This window comes from Ammospiza nelsoni, chromosome 7, assembly GCF_027579445.1.
Source record: "Ammospiza nelsoni isolate bAmmNel1 chromosome 7, bAmmNel1.pri, whole genome shotgun sequence".
Taxonomy (NCBI): domain Eukaryota; kingdom Metazoa; phylum Chordata; class Aves; order Passeriformes; family Passerellidae; genus Ammospiza; species Ammospiza nelsoni.
In genome coordinates this window covers 2,890,079-2,910,424 of record NC_080639.1, presented here as the reverse complement: position 1 = coordinate 2,910,424, position 20,346 = coordinate 2,890,079, and the positions used below count along the sequence as shown (strand labels likewise).

Below are 20,346 nucleotides of genomic sequence, written 5' to 3'. Positions count from 1 at the left end.
AGCATCCGTGTTCTGCGTGGAATTAAACCCCTCTTCTAGCCAAGCTGGCAGTCAGAGAATCACAGACTTGTTTGGGTTGGAAAGCACCTTAAAACCCATCTTGTCCCATGGGCAAGGACATCTTCCACTATCCCAGGTTGCTCCTAGCCCTGTCCAACCTGGCCTTGGGAACTTCCAGGGATGGGCAGTCCTGAGCTGCCCTGATGCTGGAGCCCAGAATGTGAATATCCTGATCCCTGTGGGTTGGGAAAAGCAGGAGCCCACAGCTCCTCATCTCTGCTTTGTTGTCTTTTGTCTCAGAAAACGTATTTATCTGTCATGATTTATCTGTCTCCTTTCTTACCCATGAGGAAATGGTTATCAATTGGAAGAGCTGGTATGAATTATAAATGATTATCCCTCTTTTAACAGCTGAAAGCAGCACTTAAATGTGAAGCTCTTGAATGCAGCACTGGTTTCCTGGATGAAAGGCAGGAAAGTTTGCTCTGCTGCAAGCCCCAACTTGCTGGTTTTTCTTTCTTCTGCCCTCACCTTGCTTGGTTCATTAATTCACAGCGATCAGCTCTGGAATTCGCTGGATTCCCTTAGTCCTGACTCTTCTCCAAGTGTTACTTTCAAAAATAAGAATTCTTACCGATTCCCTACCCACAGGAAAGGTTGTTTTGTGCTTTTGATTGATATAGAAGCAGGTGATGAAGGGAAGAGCCTTTGAATGCTAGAACTTTGTGAAGAAAGCTTAGGGAAGGAGGAGATGGCAGGACATGGAAGGGCTCCCTTGAATGGCTGTCCAGGAATTTGTTCCCATTGCCTCTGGCTTTGCTAAAAATAACAGTACTGTGTGCTGAATGAAAAGTGATAAATGTTTCATGGAAATGGATCATGGATTGAGGCCTTCCTTGGGGAAAAAAATTCCACATGCCTCAGAGGGGATCTTGGAGGCTGTGTGTGTTTGCAGCCTGGGTGCTTTACCTGGGTTTGCAGCCTCAGAGGGGTAATTGGGGTGAAATCTCTGTTGTTTTGCTTTGATTTCATTCCAAGTCCCTTCACTTTTTGGAGGTAAGGCTCATCCTGGGTTTGCAGTGGAGCTGTGCTCCTCTTTCCCATCAGCTTCCCCACACAGATGGTGCCAGCCCTGGCTGCAGGATGAGGATGGACAGCCCCATTATTCCCAGGGGCTGGCTTTCCTTTTGCTGCCTGCCCTTTCCATGGCTGTGCCCTGCACTGCAGAGCTCCCCAGGGAGCTTTCTGCCAAAATTAACTGGGCTGGTTTATTGCTGGAGGGGAAAGAGCAGCCACCTGCGCTCCCAGGATTTTAGGAATTCCTCTTCCAGCATGACACGCATTTATCACGATCCTGGAGGCTCTTCCCCAGTGGATATTGATTTTCAGGGCTATATTTGGCTCTGCTTTTTTCTTCAGGCAGTGGAGGGAATATCAGGTGAATGTTTTGTGCAGCGATGCCTAAAATACAGCAGCAGTCTCCAGATACTTCCCTGGGGAATTGCTGATGGTTCATTAAAGAGACCTTTCCTTGTTGGATTCTCCTCCCTGGAAGTGTCCAAGGCCAGCTTGGATGGAATGGGAGCAGCCTGGGATAGTGGAAGGTGTCCCTGCCCATGGCAGGGGGTGGAATTGAATGGGATTTAAGGTCCCTTCCAACCCAAACCATTCCATGGTTCTGTGATTAAATATCTCCTCCTTTGGCTTAACTAATGTCTTGTGATCTAAACCACTTAATCATCACTACTTTTCCATCTGTTTCTCATTCAAGGAATTGTGTCATATCAGATGATTCATTCATATTTGATTAGAGATTTCATTATAAGCTGGCCTGAAGTTTTTTTATGATCTAATGAAAGGCTTTGGAATCACTGATTTGGAACTGCAGTTGTAATATGCAGAATAAATCTACTACACATTTTCATGATACTTTTCCTGGGTACATTTTAAAGCTCTGACAGTTCTTGCCAGTGAATTGTGTACATTGAATTTTTGAAAAAAGTTTCTGATGAAGTCCAGTGATCTTTCCCACTGGGGAGAAGAACTCCCAAGCTACTATAGGACTTCTCCAAGTTGCACTGAATGACCAGTGAAATTTAGGTCAAAACTTGCCTTTTTGGATCCATTTATAGTCCTGCTTGTAGGCAGTCACACTCTAATGATATTAATGAAGATCCTGAGTTGTCCTGCTTAAGTGACATATGGGAAGCTTTTTATTTTCACTGAGGACAGTCACCTACCACCTGTGTGCACATTGTTCGTCAGATTAAGTAAATTGCTACAATTCTTTTTCAAAAAACAGAGGAATAGTGTATTTTTAGAAATATGGATGGGGCAGAGTTGGAGGTGTTTGCCAAGGAGTGCTGGGACTGGGATGACACGGACCTGGCCTGGCACAGGTGGGAGTTTGTCTGTCCCTCCCTTTCTGAGCAGGAAAGTGGGGATTTCTGTTTGTTCCCTGCTGGCAGGAGGGGCTGGGAGGAGCCCTGGGCTCAGCAGCAGCTTTGGGCAGGTGTTTGTGACGCACTGAGGGGCAGAGGGAGGGCAGCCAGCTCCTGCCCGTGCCCAGCAATTCTGGGAGCTGCTGTGCCTGTCACTTCGGGGCACCTGCCTTGGGGTGGCATTCGGGTGCAGCAGAGGGGTTCTGCTGAGCTGAGCAGCAGAGTTTTGCTGGTAAAACTCAGAGAGTGGCAGGAGTTCCTTTCACCCAGTGTGCTGCAAGAGATCCCTTCACACACTGTTCTGCAGCGCTCGGGCAGGTTCCCCTCACCGAGGTGGCTGGAGGAGCCCTGGGCTCCAGCAGCACCCTGAGTGGATCCCTGCAGGATTCAGGAGTCACAGCATCCAGCAGGACTGAGGAGTCACAGCATCCAGCAGCACACTGAGTGGATGGATCCCTGCAGGACTGAGCAGTCACAGCATCCAGCAGCACACTGAGTGGATGGATCCCTGCAGGCCTCAGGAGTCACAGCATCCAGCAGCACACTGAGTGTATGGATCCCTGCAGGCCTCAGGAGTCACAGCATCCAGCAGCACACTGAGTGGATGGATCCCTGCAGGCCTCAGGAATCACAGCATCCAGCAGCACACTGAGTGTATGGATCCCTGCAGGACTGAGCAGTCACAGCATTCCGGGAGCCTTTGGGTTGGGAGGGATCTCAAAGCTCCCCCCATCCCACCCCTGCCATGGACAGGGACACCTTCCTCTATCCCAGGCTGCTCCAAGCCCCAAAATCCAACCAGGCCTTGGACACTTCCAGGGCTCTGGGGCAGCCACAGCTGCTCTGGGAATTCCATCCCAGCCCCTCCCCACCCTGCCAGGGAAGATTTTCTCCCCAATATCCCATCCATCCCTGCCCGTCCTTCTGCTTCATAGTGGGATCAGGGTCCTGGGAGCAGCTCCCAGCTCTGTCCCTGTCCCTCAGCCAGGCCATGGTGTCCAGGCTGCCACTCCAGTGGAGCTGTGTGTGTGTGTGAGTGCATTTAACCTCACAAATCATGTTCTGGGCTTCAAAGCCAGCTCAGATGCTCCAAAGGGAAGGGCTCCTTGTCTCCCTGTCCTGCCTTTGATAGCCTGTGGGGTGTGAAAAGCTGCTAGCTTTTCCTGCTGGGAAACACCAGGCCTGACCTTCAAGCAAATTTTGTGCTACCAAAGTAAAACTGGAATTTTATCAAAAAAATACCCCTAACCACACCCTACCATGTTTGGAGGTATCAAACTTTTTTATAGATGGAAGAAATAAAATTCCTTTCACGTTCTATGTAAATCCCTGATATAGGGATTTGTATATACTTATATATGTATATATATATTTGTATTATGCTTGTATAATCCCTGTCCCAGGGATTTATCATGTCTTGAATTAGCGCTAAACAAAACTCAGATCCCTCTCCCCCATCCCTGTAACAGAGTCTCTAAAGCCTCAGGAGTTCAAAGCCTATTGGGTTAGGAGATAACACTGTGGAAAATGCAGAAGGAAAGGCTGGTACTGAAAAATTAGTAAATAGGTTTAATATTAAAAAAAAAAAAATCCCTTTTGGGACCTTGGGGGCTTTACCTTGGTGACCCCACGCTGGCGTGGAGTAATCCTTAAAATTGCAGAGAAGGAAATTCTGGAATTCTCTGGAGTTTCCTTTCCCGGATGGCAGGGCAGGGAAAGGTTTGACTTCTGTTTGGGCTCTGGACACACGACCTGGCCGTGTCCCAAGGCTGATCAGGGACTGGAGTGACACAGGGAAGGTGCTGGCTGTGTTGACACGAGTATCAGGTGTCCGGGGTGAGCAGCCAGGAAACTTCATCTGCTTCCCTGTGCAGCCAGACGTGCAGCGTGTCCCTGAGGAGCTGCTCCACCTCTGTCTGTCCAGCCGGGCATTGGGGAGCCACCAGGAACACTTGGTTTGGGAACATGCTGCAGTAAAGCAGCTTCTTCATTCTCTTTCTCATTTTCTTCATTCATTCATTCTCTCTTTCTTCATGCAGGAAAGCCAATTCTTTATTCACAAAGCTGATATTTATAGGAAATATCAGAAGGCACTGTGTTAGACCTAACTGGCTGACAATGCGCTGACACTCAGTATGTTGGTCTGTAAATGGCCAGGGTGTGTGTCTGTCAAATCTCTCTATTCTTGGTTAATTCCCATATTTTGTTCACTGATTCCCATGGGACACATTTCTTGTTTGTTACAGGTGCAAACAGTTTTCTTACCAGAATAGCTTGTTGTGCTAACTGCTTTCATTCTTATGATTTTTCACATTGAAGTTGCAAGCTAACTGCTAGCTTAGCTAGAGTAACAGGGCCTAAACCATATTTTATAAGAGCTTTCTTTTATATCTCTACCTGTATGCAACAGGAACACGTGCATTAATCCACTCTGAAGGGGATTTCAGTCATTCAAGACCCCATTCCCTCCTCCCTTTCCCAAACACTCCCTCACAGGTGCCAGCTTTTCACTGTCAGGCTCAATAATGTGGGGTTTGCTCATATCCCAAACCCCCCATATTTGTTGGATAATCTCTGTTTTCTCTTTAGTTCCAGCAGAAATTGTGTTCCTGGGCACAGAGGGGGAGCTTTGGAGTGGTGCTGCTGTTTGCTGGGTTGGAAAAGGCTCCTTGCAGCAGAAAAGTAGAAAATGCAGTTACTTGGCAGCTTGTCTCTGTACATCACCGAGCCCCACCAAGTTCCTGCAGCTTGTAAATACTCATCTACTCAAATATTCATGGACTTCTGCCAAAAGGCTTAACAGTGTATACTTTTCCACGTTGTCTGTATGCTCCTCTTTTGTGTTTTAGTTTCATTATTTCTTCAGTGTTATTTGGAAATCGTTTGGGCTTCAATGCAGAGATTTGGCTGTGTGTTCTAACAAACTTCCTGCTGCTGGTCAGGGTGCTGGTGCAGGAGCTACAGCACAGTTCTGTCCCACAAGAGAAAAATGACTTTTTCAGTGAGGTGCATGAGGTGACAGACAAATGCAAATTACAGGTGATTTAAAAATCAGCATAATATTAAGACAAATTCTAGTCCTTTCAAAGCAGCTGTAGCTAGGGTTTGAGACAATGCTGGAGCATGGTGGATATGAGGCTTTTGTGCAGTTTAGAATGCACTTTACTCTTTATCCCACAGGATGAGAATTTCAGCTTCTGAGGAGCTGTTACATAATTCAGGGTGCTGTTTACACCTTGGAATTAAATATTATGCTGGTTTCTACCCAAATGCTGCTTTACATCTGAAATCCTGAGCTCTGCATCTCTGGGTGGGTATGGCAAGTATTAAGGACAGGTTTCCTTTCCAACCCAAACCATTCCATGATTCTTTGCAGCTCATCACTCGAGGATCTCCTTTACCTGTCAACAAATCCAGACTCCCTGGGCAAAGCAGTCTGAAGGAGTGCAGCATTTTACAGGAAGCTGAACTTGTTTATTCTTTAAGCCACTGCAAATCAGATCTCGGCAGAAATGCTAATTTTGAGAGGCTGATCTCCACGAGCAGCAGATATTTAGTCTTACACACGCCAGATGGGTTTGCTGCTGGCATCACTTGTGAGATTATGGTCAAAACAAGGACAAATCCGCTACAGAATTCCAAGACCTGACTGAATAATTTTGTGTTTGCCTTCCCAAGGATCAGCTAGTTGTCACAGTGCTTTACTTTGTCACTGTCAGTGTGGTAAAGCTTCTTCAGGCATCCGAGATGGGAGGAGAGGCCTTGCACTGAAGGATCTCTCCCACCTCAGGTTTCATTTACCAATAAGCTTCATGTCTTTTTTATTTTTTGTTAAGGTCATTGTAGAATATTTCCAAACTTTTGAGCCTGCAGGAAAGCTGGAGAGGGATTTTTCACAAGACACTGAATGACAGGACAAGGGGGAATGGCTTCCCACTGACCACCCCAAGCTTTTGCTGACCCTTTTCCCATTATCCAGGAAGTAATAACCCACAGCTGTTGATTTGTTTCCTGAGAAATATTTCCTTTTTCTTTTAAGTGGATGCTTGCTTTAAACTAAGTAATTAGTTTAAAGCAAGCATTTCCACTGTGTTTCCACTGGGATGATACAAAATCAAGCTGCTGCTGGTTCCGACGTCTCCCAGTTTGTGTGCAGCACTCAGGATTTCAGAAACAACACTTTCCTTGAGCAGAAATCAAGGCAGATGGTAAAACCAAGTGACCTACAAAACATAACAAGTTTTCTCAGCAGAAATGTACAGTACAAACAAATGTACTGTCACCTAAAAATACCGAGATGGCATTTCTGACAGAGTGATGATCGTACGGGGAAGTCAAAGTTTGGGTAAGGTCAGGAGTGAATTTTGCATCCTCTAAAAACGCACTGGTGATCAAAGTGACTGTAATGAGCTTCAACCTCTTGTTTCTTCCTCCTTGGGGCTTGGTTTGCTTGGGTTTGTCTGGTTCTGTTGGGCCTGTAAAATGAGTTATTATCTGAAACTGCCTCTGCTGATGTGAGTGTCTCAGTGTCTTGTGGCCTGTGTTATTTTCCTTTCTGTTGGTGTCTCATGGATCCATCCTCACACAGGACAGAATGGTGGAGCCACTAAAACTGGAAAAGACCTTCTGAGTCCACCCGGTCCCCTAGCACTGCCACCACTAAATCATGTTCCCAAGTGCCACATCCACACAGCTTTTGAACACTTCCAGGGGTGGTGGCTCCATTCCAAAGCCTGACCACCATTTCAGGGAAGAAAGTTCTCCTGATTCCTCCCCTGGTCAGCTACCCAACCCCCCCGGCTGTCCCCTCCTGTCAGGAGCTGTGCAGAGCCACAAGGGCCCCCTGAGCCTCCTTTGCTCCAGGCTGAGCCCCTTCCCAGCTCCCTCAGCCCCTCCTGGGGCTCCATTCCCTTCCCAGCTCTGTTCCCTTCCATGGACACGCTCCAGCCCCTCAGTGCCCAGCTCCTGCAGCTTTGACAGCTCCCTTATTTTTCAAGCATCACCTCTGGACCTCGAGGACCTTGTGAAGGGACAGTGAGGTCCTTAGGAAATCTGCAGGGCTTGGGATCCGTGGCCAGGAGCTGGGGCTGTCTCACGGTCCCCGCCAAGGCAGGGCTCTGCAGTTCAAGGCCGCTGCCCTGGGAGAAGCAGACTTGAGGCAAATCAGCTGTGAAGTGGAAACATGGGAATGGAAACAGGAGGAATCAGGGGAGGATTAGGCTGTGGTGATTGCAGGCAGCTTTATTTTGGGCTGGAAGCACTGATGCAGGATTGAATGTGTTTGGAGTTTGGCTCCTTATTTCCCTTGCTGAGAGGGGTGGTCTGACACAGCCGTGTGCAGGAATCCATCTCTTTGCAAGACCTTTCCATATGCAAAAAAATGGTAATAATGGCATTTTGGAAATGCTGTTCCCTGTGTTGGCTCCTTGGGTTAATCAGCTGGGAGGCAGAGGGGCTTTCATAGGCACCATGTCCTGTGGGCTTCTGGAACATTGGGATATGCATAGCATGGGGTTCACGTAGAAAATATGGATGCAGCAACCTGGGCTAGTGCAAGGACAAGCCCCATCCAACCTTGGGACACTTCCAGGGATGGGACAGCTGCTCTGGGTAGTGTTTTCACTCACGGTGAAAAATCACTCTAAAAAATCCCATCTAGGTGAGCGCAAGTCATAAAAATTTCATTTATAAATAAGTAGATGTGCAAAAAATTTAAATATTCTAAAATATCACAAAGAGACAAGGGAAATCCTAAAAAAAAAAAAAATCACATTTAAATATTTCAGCTGGTCTGGCTTTCCCTGGAAGAATTACTTGTTTCTGTAGTCTTTTGGAGGAATGGGCTCTTAAATCTGAGGGATGACCCTGCAGAGTGCAGAGCTTCATTAAAGTGCCCTGAAAATCAAACACAGTTAATGCAAGGTGTGGTTTGCTCAGTGGAGAAGGGATTAGCTGTGTGTCAAGCAGAAGTTTTACCTACGGAAGGTTCTGGCAGTGATTATCTGTATTCTTTGGAGCTTCTTTTGCATAGTGTTTTGGCCCGGAATGCTGAAGCAAACCTGGATGTCCCATTTCCATCATTTATTGCTAATACCCAGGGTGTGTAGTACTTCAGGGAGGCAGCAGATAAGCCATTGCCATCTCTCTCTCACTGAATCAATCTAACCTCCTCGGATTTGCTTTTAAAAGCCTTCCTCTTCAGCCTGCCTCCTGCAGCTGTTCCTCAGCTGCTGCCTGGATGTCCTTTTCATCTCTTTCTCCAACTTCCCAAGTGCCTTTTGTCCCTGGTGTCCTCCCAAGCCTCGCTCAGCTGAATCCCTGAACCCTCTTCAGCTCCTTCCCCGAGCCTTTTATCTTCTCCCAGTGCTCTGAGAAGTGACTCACTGTTATTTTGGGTACATACAGGAGCTCCATCCTTACACAGATATTTTATGTCTCTCACCTTCGGGCTGCTCACAGCATCCTGTTTCTTTTTGTGGAAGGATCAGGCTGCAGTCTACTCCTTGGCAGGGAAGTTTGGTGCCTGAACGTAGCTGGAGCAGAGTTGTAGCCTCCCACTGAAAGAGGCAGCCACCATTTAATTTGCCAGAATCCCTAAACCCTGTATTAGGTCCAAGTTTTGCAGCTGAAGTTGCATTTTTAAGCAAGATAATCCAGAATTTATCAGGATTTCCAAGGGAGGACTCGCTCCCCTCTTGCTGGGGCTGTAGTAGATGCAGTGTAGGTGTGTTGTGGTGTGGGAAGCTGCTCACCATGCTCAGCAGGAGACCACCCAGCTCAGAGCTTTTCATAAAAGAAGTGTGAGGTTTCAGTCTAGAAGCTCCCAGGAACAAAATTAAGCTGCTCTCTGTGTTCATTCATGGAGCTGTTTGTTCCTTAGGAAGGCAAATTGAGCTGAAAAACAGCATTTAGAGAATCACAGAATAGTTTGGGTTGGAAAGAACCTTAAAGCTCATGAGTGCCACCCCACTTCTACTGTCCCAGGCTGCTCCAAGCCCCATCCAGCCTGGCCTTGGACACTTCCAGGGATCCAGGGGCAGCCACAGCTGCTCTGGGCACCCTGTGCCAGGACCTTACTGCCCCCAGCCAGGAATTTCATCTATCCCTGCCCTGGGAAGCCATTCCCTCTGTCCTGTCCCTCCATGCCTTGTCCCCAGTCCCTCTCCAGCCCTGGAAGGGGCTCAGGGGTCTCTCTGGAGCCTTCTCCTCTCCAGGTGAACATGCCCAGCTCTCCCAGCCTGGCTCCATCCTTTGGCACCCTCTGGGCTTGTTCCAGCAGCTTCACATCCTTCTTGTGCTGGCAGTTCCAGAGCTGGAACTGCAGGTAGGCTCTCAGCAGAGCAGGGTGGAGATGGAGAATCCCAGTGAGATTCCTTGTGAGAAATATCCAAAACTCTCCACAACCATGCCTGGTGCGTTGTTGTGTTAAAACTCGTCTTCAGGCTGATCCCTGCGTGGTCTGGCTCTGTTTGAGGAGCAGCACCTGGAAGGAAAATGCCACAGGCTGGGCAGGTTTTCAGCAGAAGCAGCACTGAGGTTTTGTGCCATGTCTGAGAGGCCACCTGGTGTCAGTGGTTTGGGGATAAATGCCAAGGGAAAGCTCCCTCTGAGCAGAGCCATCCATGACGTGAGGGAATCCTGGTGCCATGGGAAGTGCAGTGCACATCTGCCCTCATCCTTTAGGATTTGGGGAGCAGCTTTCTGGATTTTCATGGGTGCATTTCAGCTGCTGGGTCTTGGGGGGAAAAAAATTGAAAATTTCTGTTTTTTAAGAGAAATCTTAGCCCAGGTGTGCGCATCCTGATAGGGTAATCCCTGCCTGTTCTGCCAGAATAAAAAAGTGTTTTTGTGCCATTTCCCTGTGCTGCCCAGGGGTCTGAATGGGTTGAAGTTACTTGAATTTCTCTACGAAGCTGCCTGTGTGTGACTGTCGCAGACATACTTTATGAAAAATCCTTTCCTTAGGATTTTTCCTCCTGAGAAGCTGAGAGGCCTCAGGAACAAATTGTAAACATTTATTATCTGCTGCTGTGGAATGCAACAGGCGGGTCTGTGATTGGTCTCATAGAGTTGTTTCTAATTAATGGCCAATCACAGTCAGCTGGCTCAGACTCTCTGAGACAGAAGCTTTTGTTATCACTCTTTGCTATTCTATTCTTAGCTAGCCTTCTGATGAAACCTTTTCTTCTGTTATTTTAGTATAGTTGTAATGTAATATATATCATAAAATAATAAATCAAGCCTTCTGAAACATGGAGTCAGATCCTCGTCTCTTCCCTCTGTGAACACAGTCACAGAGTGCAGTGCACATCTGCCCTCATCCTTTAGGATTTGGGGAGCAGCTTTCTGGGTTTTCATGTATTCAGTTCATCTGCTGGGTCTTGGGGGGAAAAAAATGGCAAATGTCTGTTTTTTAAGAGAAATCTTAGCCCAGGCATGTGTTTTGGTGTGTGCATCCAAGTAGGGCAACCCCTGCCTGTCCTGTCAAAATAAAAAGATGTTTTAGGAAAAACACCTTTCCCTAAAAGCCATTTCCCTGTGCTACCCAGGGGTTTGAATGGGTTGAGGTTACTTGAATTTCTCTAGGAAGCTGCCTGTGTTTGACACTCTCTTAAAAGCCCTTTTTTTTGGTATTTTAACATGTATCTTCATTGTATTGAATGGACAACAAGCATGATTGTGGTCCTAACACAGCTGGTGTTAACCTGACTAAATCCATTATTTGGAAGTAAAGCCCTTCCAGAGGGGTCTACAGGAAGCTGTGGGCTTCCTGCCCATTTGGGTGGGCTTCTCTTCCACCATGGTCTGGATTTCTACTTAAAACTGCAGCCTTTGAGCTCTCTGTGAGTTTTCAAAAGCTGTGGAACAGCATTCCTATTACAATTTGTTGTTTAGCTGCTCCTTTTGCTGCTTTATTTTTGTCATGATGAAGGAGATGGCATTGCACATTTTGGGGCTTGTTGGACAGCTGGGAGTCCCTTGGCTGGTGACACAAATGAACTCACTCTCCTGCTAATAAGAACCATTTATTTGCTGTTTGAAATACAGTGGGACAGGAAATTCCTCAGAATTTTGTTTCACCTTCTCTTTTGGCAAAGGGTAGTGGCCTAAGGCTGAGGAAGGGCAGGGATGGATGGGATGTTGGGAATTAGGAATTGTTCCCTGTGAGGGTGCCCAGTGCAGCTGTGGCTGCCCCTGGATCCCTGGCAGTGCCCAGGGCCAGGCTGGATGGGGCTTGGATCCACCTGGGATGGTGGGAGGTGTCCCAGGTGGAATTTTTTTTTTTTTTTTTTTTTTTCTCATGGGAAGTTTTTACTGTGTAATCTCAGAATGAGACTTTCTGGCTCCTGCTCCATCTCTTCCATGTTTAATTCTCTTCTCCAAAGTGTCATTTTCCCTTGAAGGAAGTTCAGAGTGAGATTAGAGAGAAGCATGTGAGAAATCCATGTGGGTTTGTCTCTACAGAAGTGCAGCTGGGCTTCCTCCAACTCTGCATTTGGTCCTGGGGATCTGCTGAGGAGAGAAGTTTCCTGTTCTGAAAGCAAGACAGATGGATCAAAGAGGTTCAGTTGCTGGGTAATGCCTGGAGCAAAGAGGCAGGTGAAATTACATTCCCAGGAATCACAGAATCCTGGAATGATTTGGGTTGGAAGGAGCTTTAAACATCATCCGGTCCCACCCCCTGTCATGGACAAGGACACCTTCCACTATGCCAGGTGGCTCCAAACCCCAATGTCCAGCCTGCCCTTGGACACTTCCAGGGATCCAGGGACAGCCACAGCTTCCTGAGCCTTTTAAGAAGAGCTGTACATTTATTTTTGTTGTTTCCTGTTTTATTATTTATTATTTATTTAGATTGGGGATCTTTTTCAATGGAAACTCAAGTGGGTTTTGCTTATCCACGCCATGCAAGGAAACCTCCAGGAAAGGTTTCCCACAATTGTGTGAAGTTTGAAATGAAAAATAGTCCAAGCTGACTCCTTTCATTCCATTATCTTTAATTTCACAAAAAGCTCTGGCTCCATCCAAGACACTCATTTGTTAGAGATGTCACTGATGAAACCAGCAAGGAGATAAAGTGGGATAATGGTTGAAGAGGAGGTGGAGAAACTGGAGTGTCTCCCTTTGGAGCTGCTCTGTCCTGCACAGGCTCATCTGCTGGAGACATCTCTGTTGGAGACGCCTGTGCCATCAAGGCTTTGGTGCGGACCTTGAACTCTCCATGTTCTCATTAAGGAAATACCCCTGGATATTTATCCATGGGAGTTTATAATTTTCCAAACTCTGATGTCCTGCTCTGAGGTGAGAGGGGTTGGAGTGAGATCCATTCTAGGCCAAGCCATTCTGGGATTCCTTGCAAACACTGGAAAATGTTACTGGAAAATGTTGTTTTCTGTCTTTTGTGGATGTAGCTTGGTGGGTTTTCTTTTTCTTCAAGTGAAGAGACATTTTTTAATGCTTTAAATCTAAGATGGAGCTAGTAGGATAAGTGGTCTGCTCTTCAAGTTTTGGCTTCCTTATCGTCACGAATAAAATTTCTGTGTAGGTTCCTAATAAATGCTGATGAGGTCTGTTCAGGGCAGGAATTAGGCTCAGGAGAGCTGGATATGTAGAAATGCAGAATCTCTGCACCCTGTTTCTGTCTGCAGGTCTCGATAGTAATCAGGGAGAAGTTTCCTCGCAATGAATGAGTGAGTGACATTTAAAGCTCCATCTGTTGCCTGCGGAGTGCTGCCTCACGATGTGTTTCCATGGCTGATAGGATGATTAATTTCAGTTCCCATTCACAGAGCAGGAAATATTCCCTGAGCAGGGAGTGACTCCAGCCCTCGCCGAGCTGCAGCGTGCGTGGAGCTCGTAGGAAACCTCGGCTGCTGTTTACTCCCAGCTTGTGCTCCCAGACAGGATCCAGGCTGCCTTTGCAGCACCTACCTGGGCTGTCCCAAAATTCCCAGGGTGCTGACCTGCCTTTGGTCCAACTGGGCTGTGGTGCTCAAGCTTGTTGGCTAATTCCTGCCCAGAATGCCCTCCCTGGCATTCTGGTCCTTGGAAATGGGATAACAGAGGTAAGAATTGAGTGAAACAGAAGGAACTGTTTCCTCCCGCTGTCCCACCCAGCAGGGGTTTGGAACCAGGTGATCTTTAAGGCTCCTTCCAACCCAGGCCATTCCATAAATCTGTGATAGTTCTTTAATTTGGTGTGGATCCACAGAGGGGCAGGACTGTGCCCTGATCCTGCCCCTGCACGATGCTCGGTGGGATGTCGGTGTCCTGGAGCTGCCCTGCCCTGACCTGGTCTTGGACAAGTTTGGGGTTCCTCCAGTCCAGCTTGGCACAATCTTGTCTAGAGGATAAAAATGCAGAATTGAGTGAAGCTGGTAACGTGTTTTTCCCCCCTCTCCTGTTAATTTCTCCTTCTGGTTGGGATGTGTGGAGATGGAGCCAGCTCCGAGGGTGCTGTGCCACGGCTTCGTTCCGCTTCCCCACAAAATCCACTGCTTTTATCCTGCACTGCAGTCAGATACTGCAGCAGCTCAGTGCTATTTATAGCTCTGATCTCACCATCTCGCTGTGTTTCGGGGGGTTTTTAGCAATTTGGGGAGGGGGGGCCCTGCTGGAAAAGGATCCCTGGGTCAGAGGGGATCCCAGCGCTCCAGCCATTGCTGGGAGAGGGGATGGATTTAATTCACAATAATCCAGTGATGCTTGACTGGCACACAGCTTCCTGCCAGAATAAACCACCTCAAGTGCTCCCTTGGCTGTGCTCAGAGTCAGCAATTGCTGTTCACCTCCCTTTCCAGGCTAGTTCTGGAGGCAAACTGGGGTGATGGGTTATAGGAACGGCATTTGAGGATTCAGAGCCAACGTCACGCTCCCCATATGCCCAAGGCATTCCTGCCAGCAGCAACTTGGTGTTTAAATGTCTTTCAAAACACAGGGAATTATTTAAAAATCCAAAACTGTTGCTGGACACTGAGGACAGCCTTGAGGAATAAAGTCAGGGAATAAACACAGGATTTTTTTGCCTTTCCCTGGGGATGAAAGAGCTGGAAATAATGCTGAGAGGGGGAGATCCCTGCTCACACTTCCTCAGCATCCTGCTGGGTGGTTCAGCAGGATGGGGATGATCTGATGGCATCAGCCAAGAGTTTGGGATTCTGAGCACATCCTCTGGCTTTGTGTTTGCTTTTTGTGGGTGCCCAAAGGCTGACGTGCTGCTCTTGGCAGAGCCTGGCCCGAGGGCACGGCTGGCACAGCAGTAATTAAAAAGCAAACTCATTAGCTGGGAATAAAGCCCCGGCCCAGAAAGGGTGGGAGAGAGGGAGAAGCTGAGTCCATGGGCTCTGAAAAGCCCTGGCTGGGGAGTGTCAGCCACCAGGAACATCTCATTCCTGGAGGGCAGTGATCTGGGAGGGCACCAGGCACTGGAGAGTCACTAGAAGAGGTTGGAATGCCCTTTTCTTGGGATTTTGAGAATCTCCCAGGCTTTCTCTGCCATGGGCAGGTGGGATGTGTCCTGATTTCTTCCTCCAGCCTTGAGCAGACTCTCATTCCCTGGGGTTTTGCAGCAGGGTTGGGGAGGTTGATGGGATTTCTTTCCCTTCTCCACAGGGAATTGTTGCAGAAAGAGGAGCTGGGAAGGAGCTGAGAAGAAGTTTTGCAACAGGTTTGGGGAGGTTGATGGGATCTCTTTTCCTTCTCCAAAGGGAATTGTTGCAGAAAGAGGAGCTGGGAAGAAGTTTTGCAGCAGGTTTGGGGAGGTTGATGGGATTTCTTTCCCTTCTCCAAAGGGAATTGTTGCAGAAAGAGGAGATGGGAAGGAGCTGTTTGTGTTCAGCAGGACTCGCTCTGTGCCGCAGGGAGGGAGAGCTCAGGGAAAGCATTTCCTGCACTTTCCCTTTGAAGGTGATGTTGGATTTCAAATGTGAGAGGCAGTTTTCTGTGCTGCTTAAATTTAATTTAAAAAAAGTATAAGATCAAGGAAAAAAAAAAAAAAAAAAAAGAAAGGAAAGAGCAATTTTGGCCACAACATTTGATATAAAAATCCTTCAGTTTTGTGTCTAGTGGAAAGTGTCCCTGCCTGTGGCAGGGGGCTGGGATGTAATGGTCTTTAAGGTCTCTTCCAACAAAACCCCTCTGTGGTTCTAGGATTCTGTGAATATTTTTTAAATTAACCTTAAGTAAAGGTTATGCTGAAACAGAGTTTGAATTTAAATATTCGTTTGGTGCATCTCATACTGAATTTTTTGATTTAAAATTTTAATGTGCTTTCAGGACTCAAACCTGTATTTCCATCCTTTAAAGACCAGAATGAAAATGCTGTAACAGAGAATGGGAAGAAAATTCAATTATTACTGTTAGTTTTATTGAAAAGTGTATTCACAGGTTTAGAGTGTCACCTTCCCCTAATCCCTTCCAAAGCACTTGGGACTTATGGAGAAGATATTTTCCATTTTGAAGTGTGGGAGAATCTACACATACAAAGTCCCCTGATAATGCCTTATGTGAAATGTAATGTCTTTATGTGAAATGTTTTTAATTTTTCCAGTGGAGCCAGGCTGGGAGAGCTGGATGTGCTCACCTGGAGAGGAGAAGGCTCCAGGGAGAGCTCAGAGACCCTAAAGGGGCTCCAGGAGAGCTGGAGAGGGACTGGGGACAGGGGTTGGAGGGACAGGGCACAGGGAATGGCTCCCAGTGCCAGAGGGCAGGGCTGGATGGGATATTGGGAATTAGGAATTGCTCCCTGGCAGGGTGGGCAGGCTCTAGCACAGGGTGCCCACCCTGGATCCCTGGCAGTGTCCCAGGCCAGGTTGAACAGGACTTGGAACAACCTGAGATAGTGGAAGGTGTCCCTGCCCATGGCAGGGGGTGGGATGGGATGACTTTAAGACTCCTGCCAAGCCAATCCATCCTGTGATTCCATGATTAAATACTTTTTGTAGAAAGTTCACTTTGCTGTCAGGTCAGAGACTGTCGCTTCATTTCCCTGTGTTTTGGGTTTTTCCCCTCCGTGTGTTAAGGACGAGCTGAGAGATGTCAGATTTCCAATCTCCACCAGCAACTGAGGGGGACTGAAGTGCTTTAGGTCTTAATTAACGTGCAGCATGCAAGCAGGCTTTGATGTACAGCCATGTTTTATTTATTTGGGAAGGGAAACACCAGCAGAATGGTTCTAACTTAGTATAAAAATCATCGTAACACGACCATGGAATTAAAATAAGGCTAACTTGACCACACGAAAAAAATAATTCCTTATATGCCAAGGATGGGGGGGATAAAAGGAAATTTAAAGATTGATGGTTTTCTGTTCCTACAGGGAAGAAATAAAAGCAGGGAGAGACCGTGAGATAGTTTGTTATTCATAATCAGGATCTTGTCTCCTAATTCATGGCTTTGGCATTTCTCATGGCAGTCCTGAATGTCGTCTTTGTGTCTTGGCTCACGTCACGGCTCCGATTGTGCTCGTGCCTTCTGGAGGCAGGGCCTAGAAAAGCAATTTTCGAGTGTCCCATCAAACACTGGTGCAGCACAGGCAGGTTTTTGTTGTGGGGCTGTGTTCATTGAGCAGGGAGGGCTGGCTGGGGCTCGCCAGGGCTCTGGGGTCAGCGGCAAAGAGGGGAATTTTGGAGCCTGAAATAGCCGAGAGTCAGGGATGACGCAGCCTCTGCCGCAGCCCTGAATGGGAATTGTGGTCCTCATCCTTGCAGCTGTGGGGGCAGGACTCTCATTGCATGGGAAATGGGAGACTGGGCAGGTTTTCTTAGGATTGTTTTCCAGCAGGGAATGGCGATTTAAGGCTCTTTTTTTTGGGGAGTAAAGTGGGAGGAATGGATCTCAAGGCACAGTCACAAGTGGTAGGGTGTTCCTTCTGCCTGGAACTGGGTTGAGTTTTGCATGATTGGGAGAGCTGGGGGTGTTCAGCCTGGAGAGGAGAAGGCTCAGGGAGAGCTCAGAGCCCCTTCCAGTGCCTGAGGGGGCTCCAGGTGAGCTGGAGAGGGACTGGGGACAAGGGATGGAGGGACAGGACACAGGGGAATACGTGGGATCCCAGAATGGTTTGGCTTGGAGGGACTCAAAGCCTATCCAGTCCCCCATGGGCAGGGACACCTTCCACAGTCCCACGTGGCTCCAAGCCCTGTCCAGCCTGGCCTTGGACACTGCCAGGGATCCAGGGGCAGCCACAGCTGCTCTGGGAATTCCATCCCAGCCCCTCCCCACCCTCCCAGGGAACAATTCCTAATTCCCAATATCCCATCTATCTACGCTCTCTGTCAGTTAAAAACCATTCCCTGTGTCCTGTCCCTCCATTCCTTGTCCCCAGTCCCTCTCCAGCTCTCCTGGAGCCCCTTTAGGCCCTGGAAGGAGCTCTGAGCTCTCCCCAGGGACCTCAAACACAGTGTTGAGGTGAGTTTGAGTGCTTGTCTCTGGGTCAGAGTGTGCTGCTCTCCCCAGAATCCCTGCCTGTGGCTTGAGAATCAATCCATGGCAAGGAATCTCGCTGTGGTCCTGCTGGGCAGAGAGGGGAGCACAGAAAAGGCCACGGGAAGGAAAACAATAGGGAAGTGGAGGGAAGAGCTTGTGGGTTGAAAAATAGCAACACTTCCAGTAATGTGACCTTTTGCCGAAAATGGTTCCATCAAAAAAAGAAAGTCTCCTCCTCCTTCTCCCTGGCTGAGCTGGGTGCAGGGAGGGGTGAACATGCTCCTGGACCTCTGCTCCATGAGAATATTTGAGAAGAAAAACCCTATGAAAACGCTCTCCCTGGGATGGATAAAATTAATGTCCTGACAGAGGATATGGAGAAAAAAACCCCCACCTTTATTTTCCAGTTTTGCTGAAGCTCAGTGTTTCTGAGGGATTAGCCTTTGTTATCCTGTAAATGATGTTCATTCAAAGCTCTCAGCAGAGTTATTGAGGGATTGCCCCGGAGATAGAGAGAGAGAGAGATAGAGAGAGAGAGTGAGCAAATGTTGCTAATACAGAATACCCGTGAAAGGCAGAACTGTCACTCAGGTGGAATTCAGAAGATTTTTAGTCATTCATGCCATGGCAGTAATTTTTTTTTTTTTTTAGGAGAAACAAGCTGTGTTCAGTTATTGCAAAGGGGGGTTTGTGGCTTGTCACTGCCAGAGGGCAGGGATGGATGGGATATTGGGAATTAGGAATTGTTCCCTGGCAGGGTGGGCAGGCCCTGGCACAGGCTGCCCAGAGCAGCTGTGGCTGCCCCTGGATCCTTGCAAGTGCCCAAGGCCAGGCTGGATGGGGCTTGGAGCAGCCTGGGACAGTGGAAGGTGTCCCTGCCCATGGCAGGGGTGGCACTGGAGAGGCTTTGAGGTTCCTCCCAAGCCAAACCAGTTTGGGATTTATTATACAACAACACATTGTGGCTTTTGCATGAGTTTCTTAAAGGGAGAGCCTCACGTTCCTGAGCATGGCAGTCCATCAGTTCATCCATGACAAGTCAGCATTAATCCTTTCTGTGAAGTCTCAGATTACTCTTTATCCTCCTCATTTCCAGTGGTGCTGGATGAGTGGAACAGAGCAGTGTGCGTGTTTGGGAGGCACGGATGGGTCACACACGATGCTCTTTGCGTGTCACAAACACATGGGTTTGTAGGAGCTGTTGCCTAGTGGAAAACTTGTTGATCCCTGAATTCCTGTAGTCCCTGGTTCCCCCTAAGGGAATGGTGTGAATTTCATGGTGCTGCTCTCGATCCAGACCCCGGTTGCTCCATCCTTTGCTGGGTGAGGACCCCACTGACCGCGCTCTCGTGCTCTCCCCGCAGTTGACGTGAGCACAGCCCTGCCCTTGCAAGTGGCGCCCAGCTCGGTGCCCATGGACCTGCGGCTGGACCACCAGTTCTCCATGCCGGTGACGGAGCCCACGCTGCGGGAGCAGCAGCTGCAGCAGGAGCTGCTGGCCCTCAAGCAGAAGCAGCAGATCCAGAGGCAGATCCTGATCGCGGAGTTCCAGCGGCAGCACGAGCAGCTCTCCCGGCAGCACGAGGCGCAGCTGCACGAGCACATCAAGGTAAGGGGGTTGGGGGTGAGGGGATTGGGGGATTGTTGAGGTTGGAAAGGCATTCCAGGATCAGCCATTCCAGCCACCAACCTAGCAGTGCCACCACGGTCCCCAGGCACTGCGTCCCACACAGCTTCTGAGCAATTCCAGGTGTGGTGAGTCTACCACTGTCCTGGGGAACCTGTTCCAGCACCTGGCCACTATTTCAGGGAAGATGTTGTCCCTGATCTCCAGTCTAAACTTTCCCTGGCACAGCTCGAGGCTGTTTCCTCTTGTCCTTGCTCTCCACCCTCCTCTCAGGGTGCCAGAAGCTCCCCCCTGAACCTCCTTTTCTCCAGGCTGAGCCCGTTCCCTGCTCCCTCAGTCTCTCTTGGGGCTGTGTTGCTGACATCTTTTATGAAAAATCCTTTCCTTAGGATTTTTCCTCGTGAGAAGCTGAGAGGCCTCAGGAACAAAATGTAAACAGTGGTTATCTGCTGCTGTGGAATGCAACAGGCGGGTCTGTGATTGGCCCATGTTGGTTGTTTCTAATTAATGGCAAATCACAGCCATTAATTCACATCACAAATGGCTCGGACAGAGAGTCTGAGCCATAAGCCTTTGTTAACATTCTTTCCTATGCTATCCTTAGCTAGCCTTGTGAGGAAATCCTTTCTTCTATTCTAGTTCTTCTACATTAAAACTATAAACTTCTATTTATAGTTTTAATGTAATATATATCATAAAATAATAAATCAAGCCTTCTGAAACATGGAGTCAGATCCTCGGCTCTTCCCTCAACCTGAGACCCCTGTGAACACTGTCACAGGGCTGCAGCCCTGTCTAGGCTTGAAAACCCAGGTGTCTGCTAAGGAAGGCAGGAGCCTCCCCTGAAATGGAAAA

At 48.2% G+C, this 20,346-nt stretch overlaps 1 protein-coding gene across 1 annotated transcript in view; it reads left to right on the top strand.

Moving 5' to 3' along the window:
* HDAC4 (histone deacetylase 4) overlaps positions 1-20,346 on the top strand; it is a 178,613-nt gene that overhangs the window by 77,085 nt on the left and 81,182 nt on the right. The window contains exon 4 of the mRNA XM_059476527.1: positions 19,229-19,473. Within this exon, the coding sequence (XP_059332510.1) occupies positions 19,229-19,473 (245 nt within the window). The remainder of the gene's footprint in view (positions 1-19,228; positions 19,474-20,346) is intronic.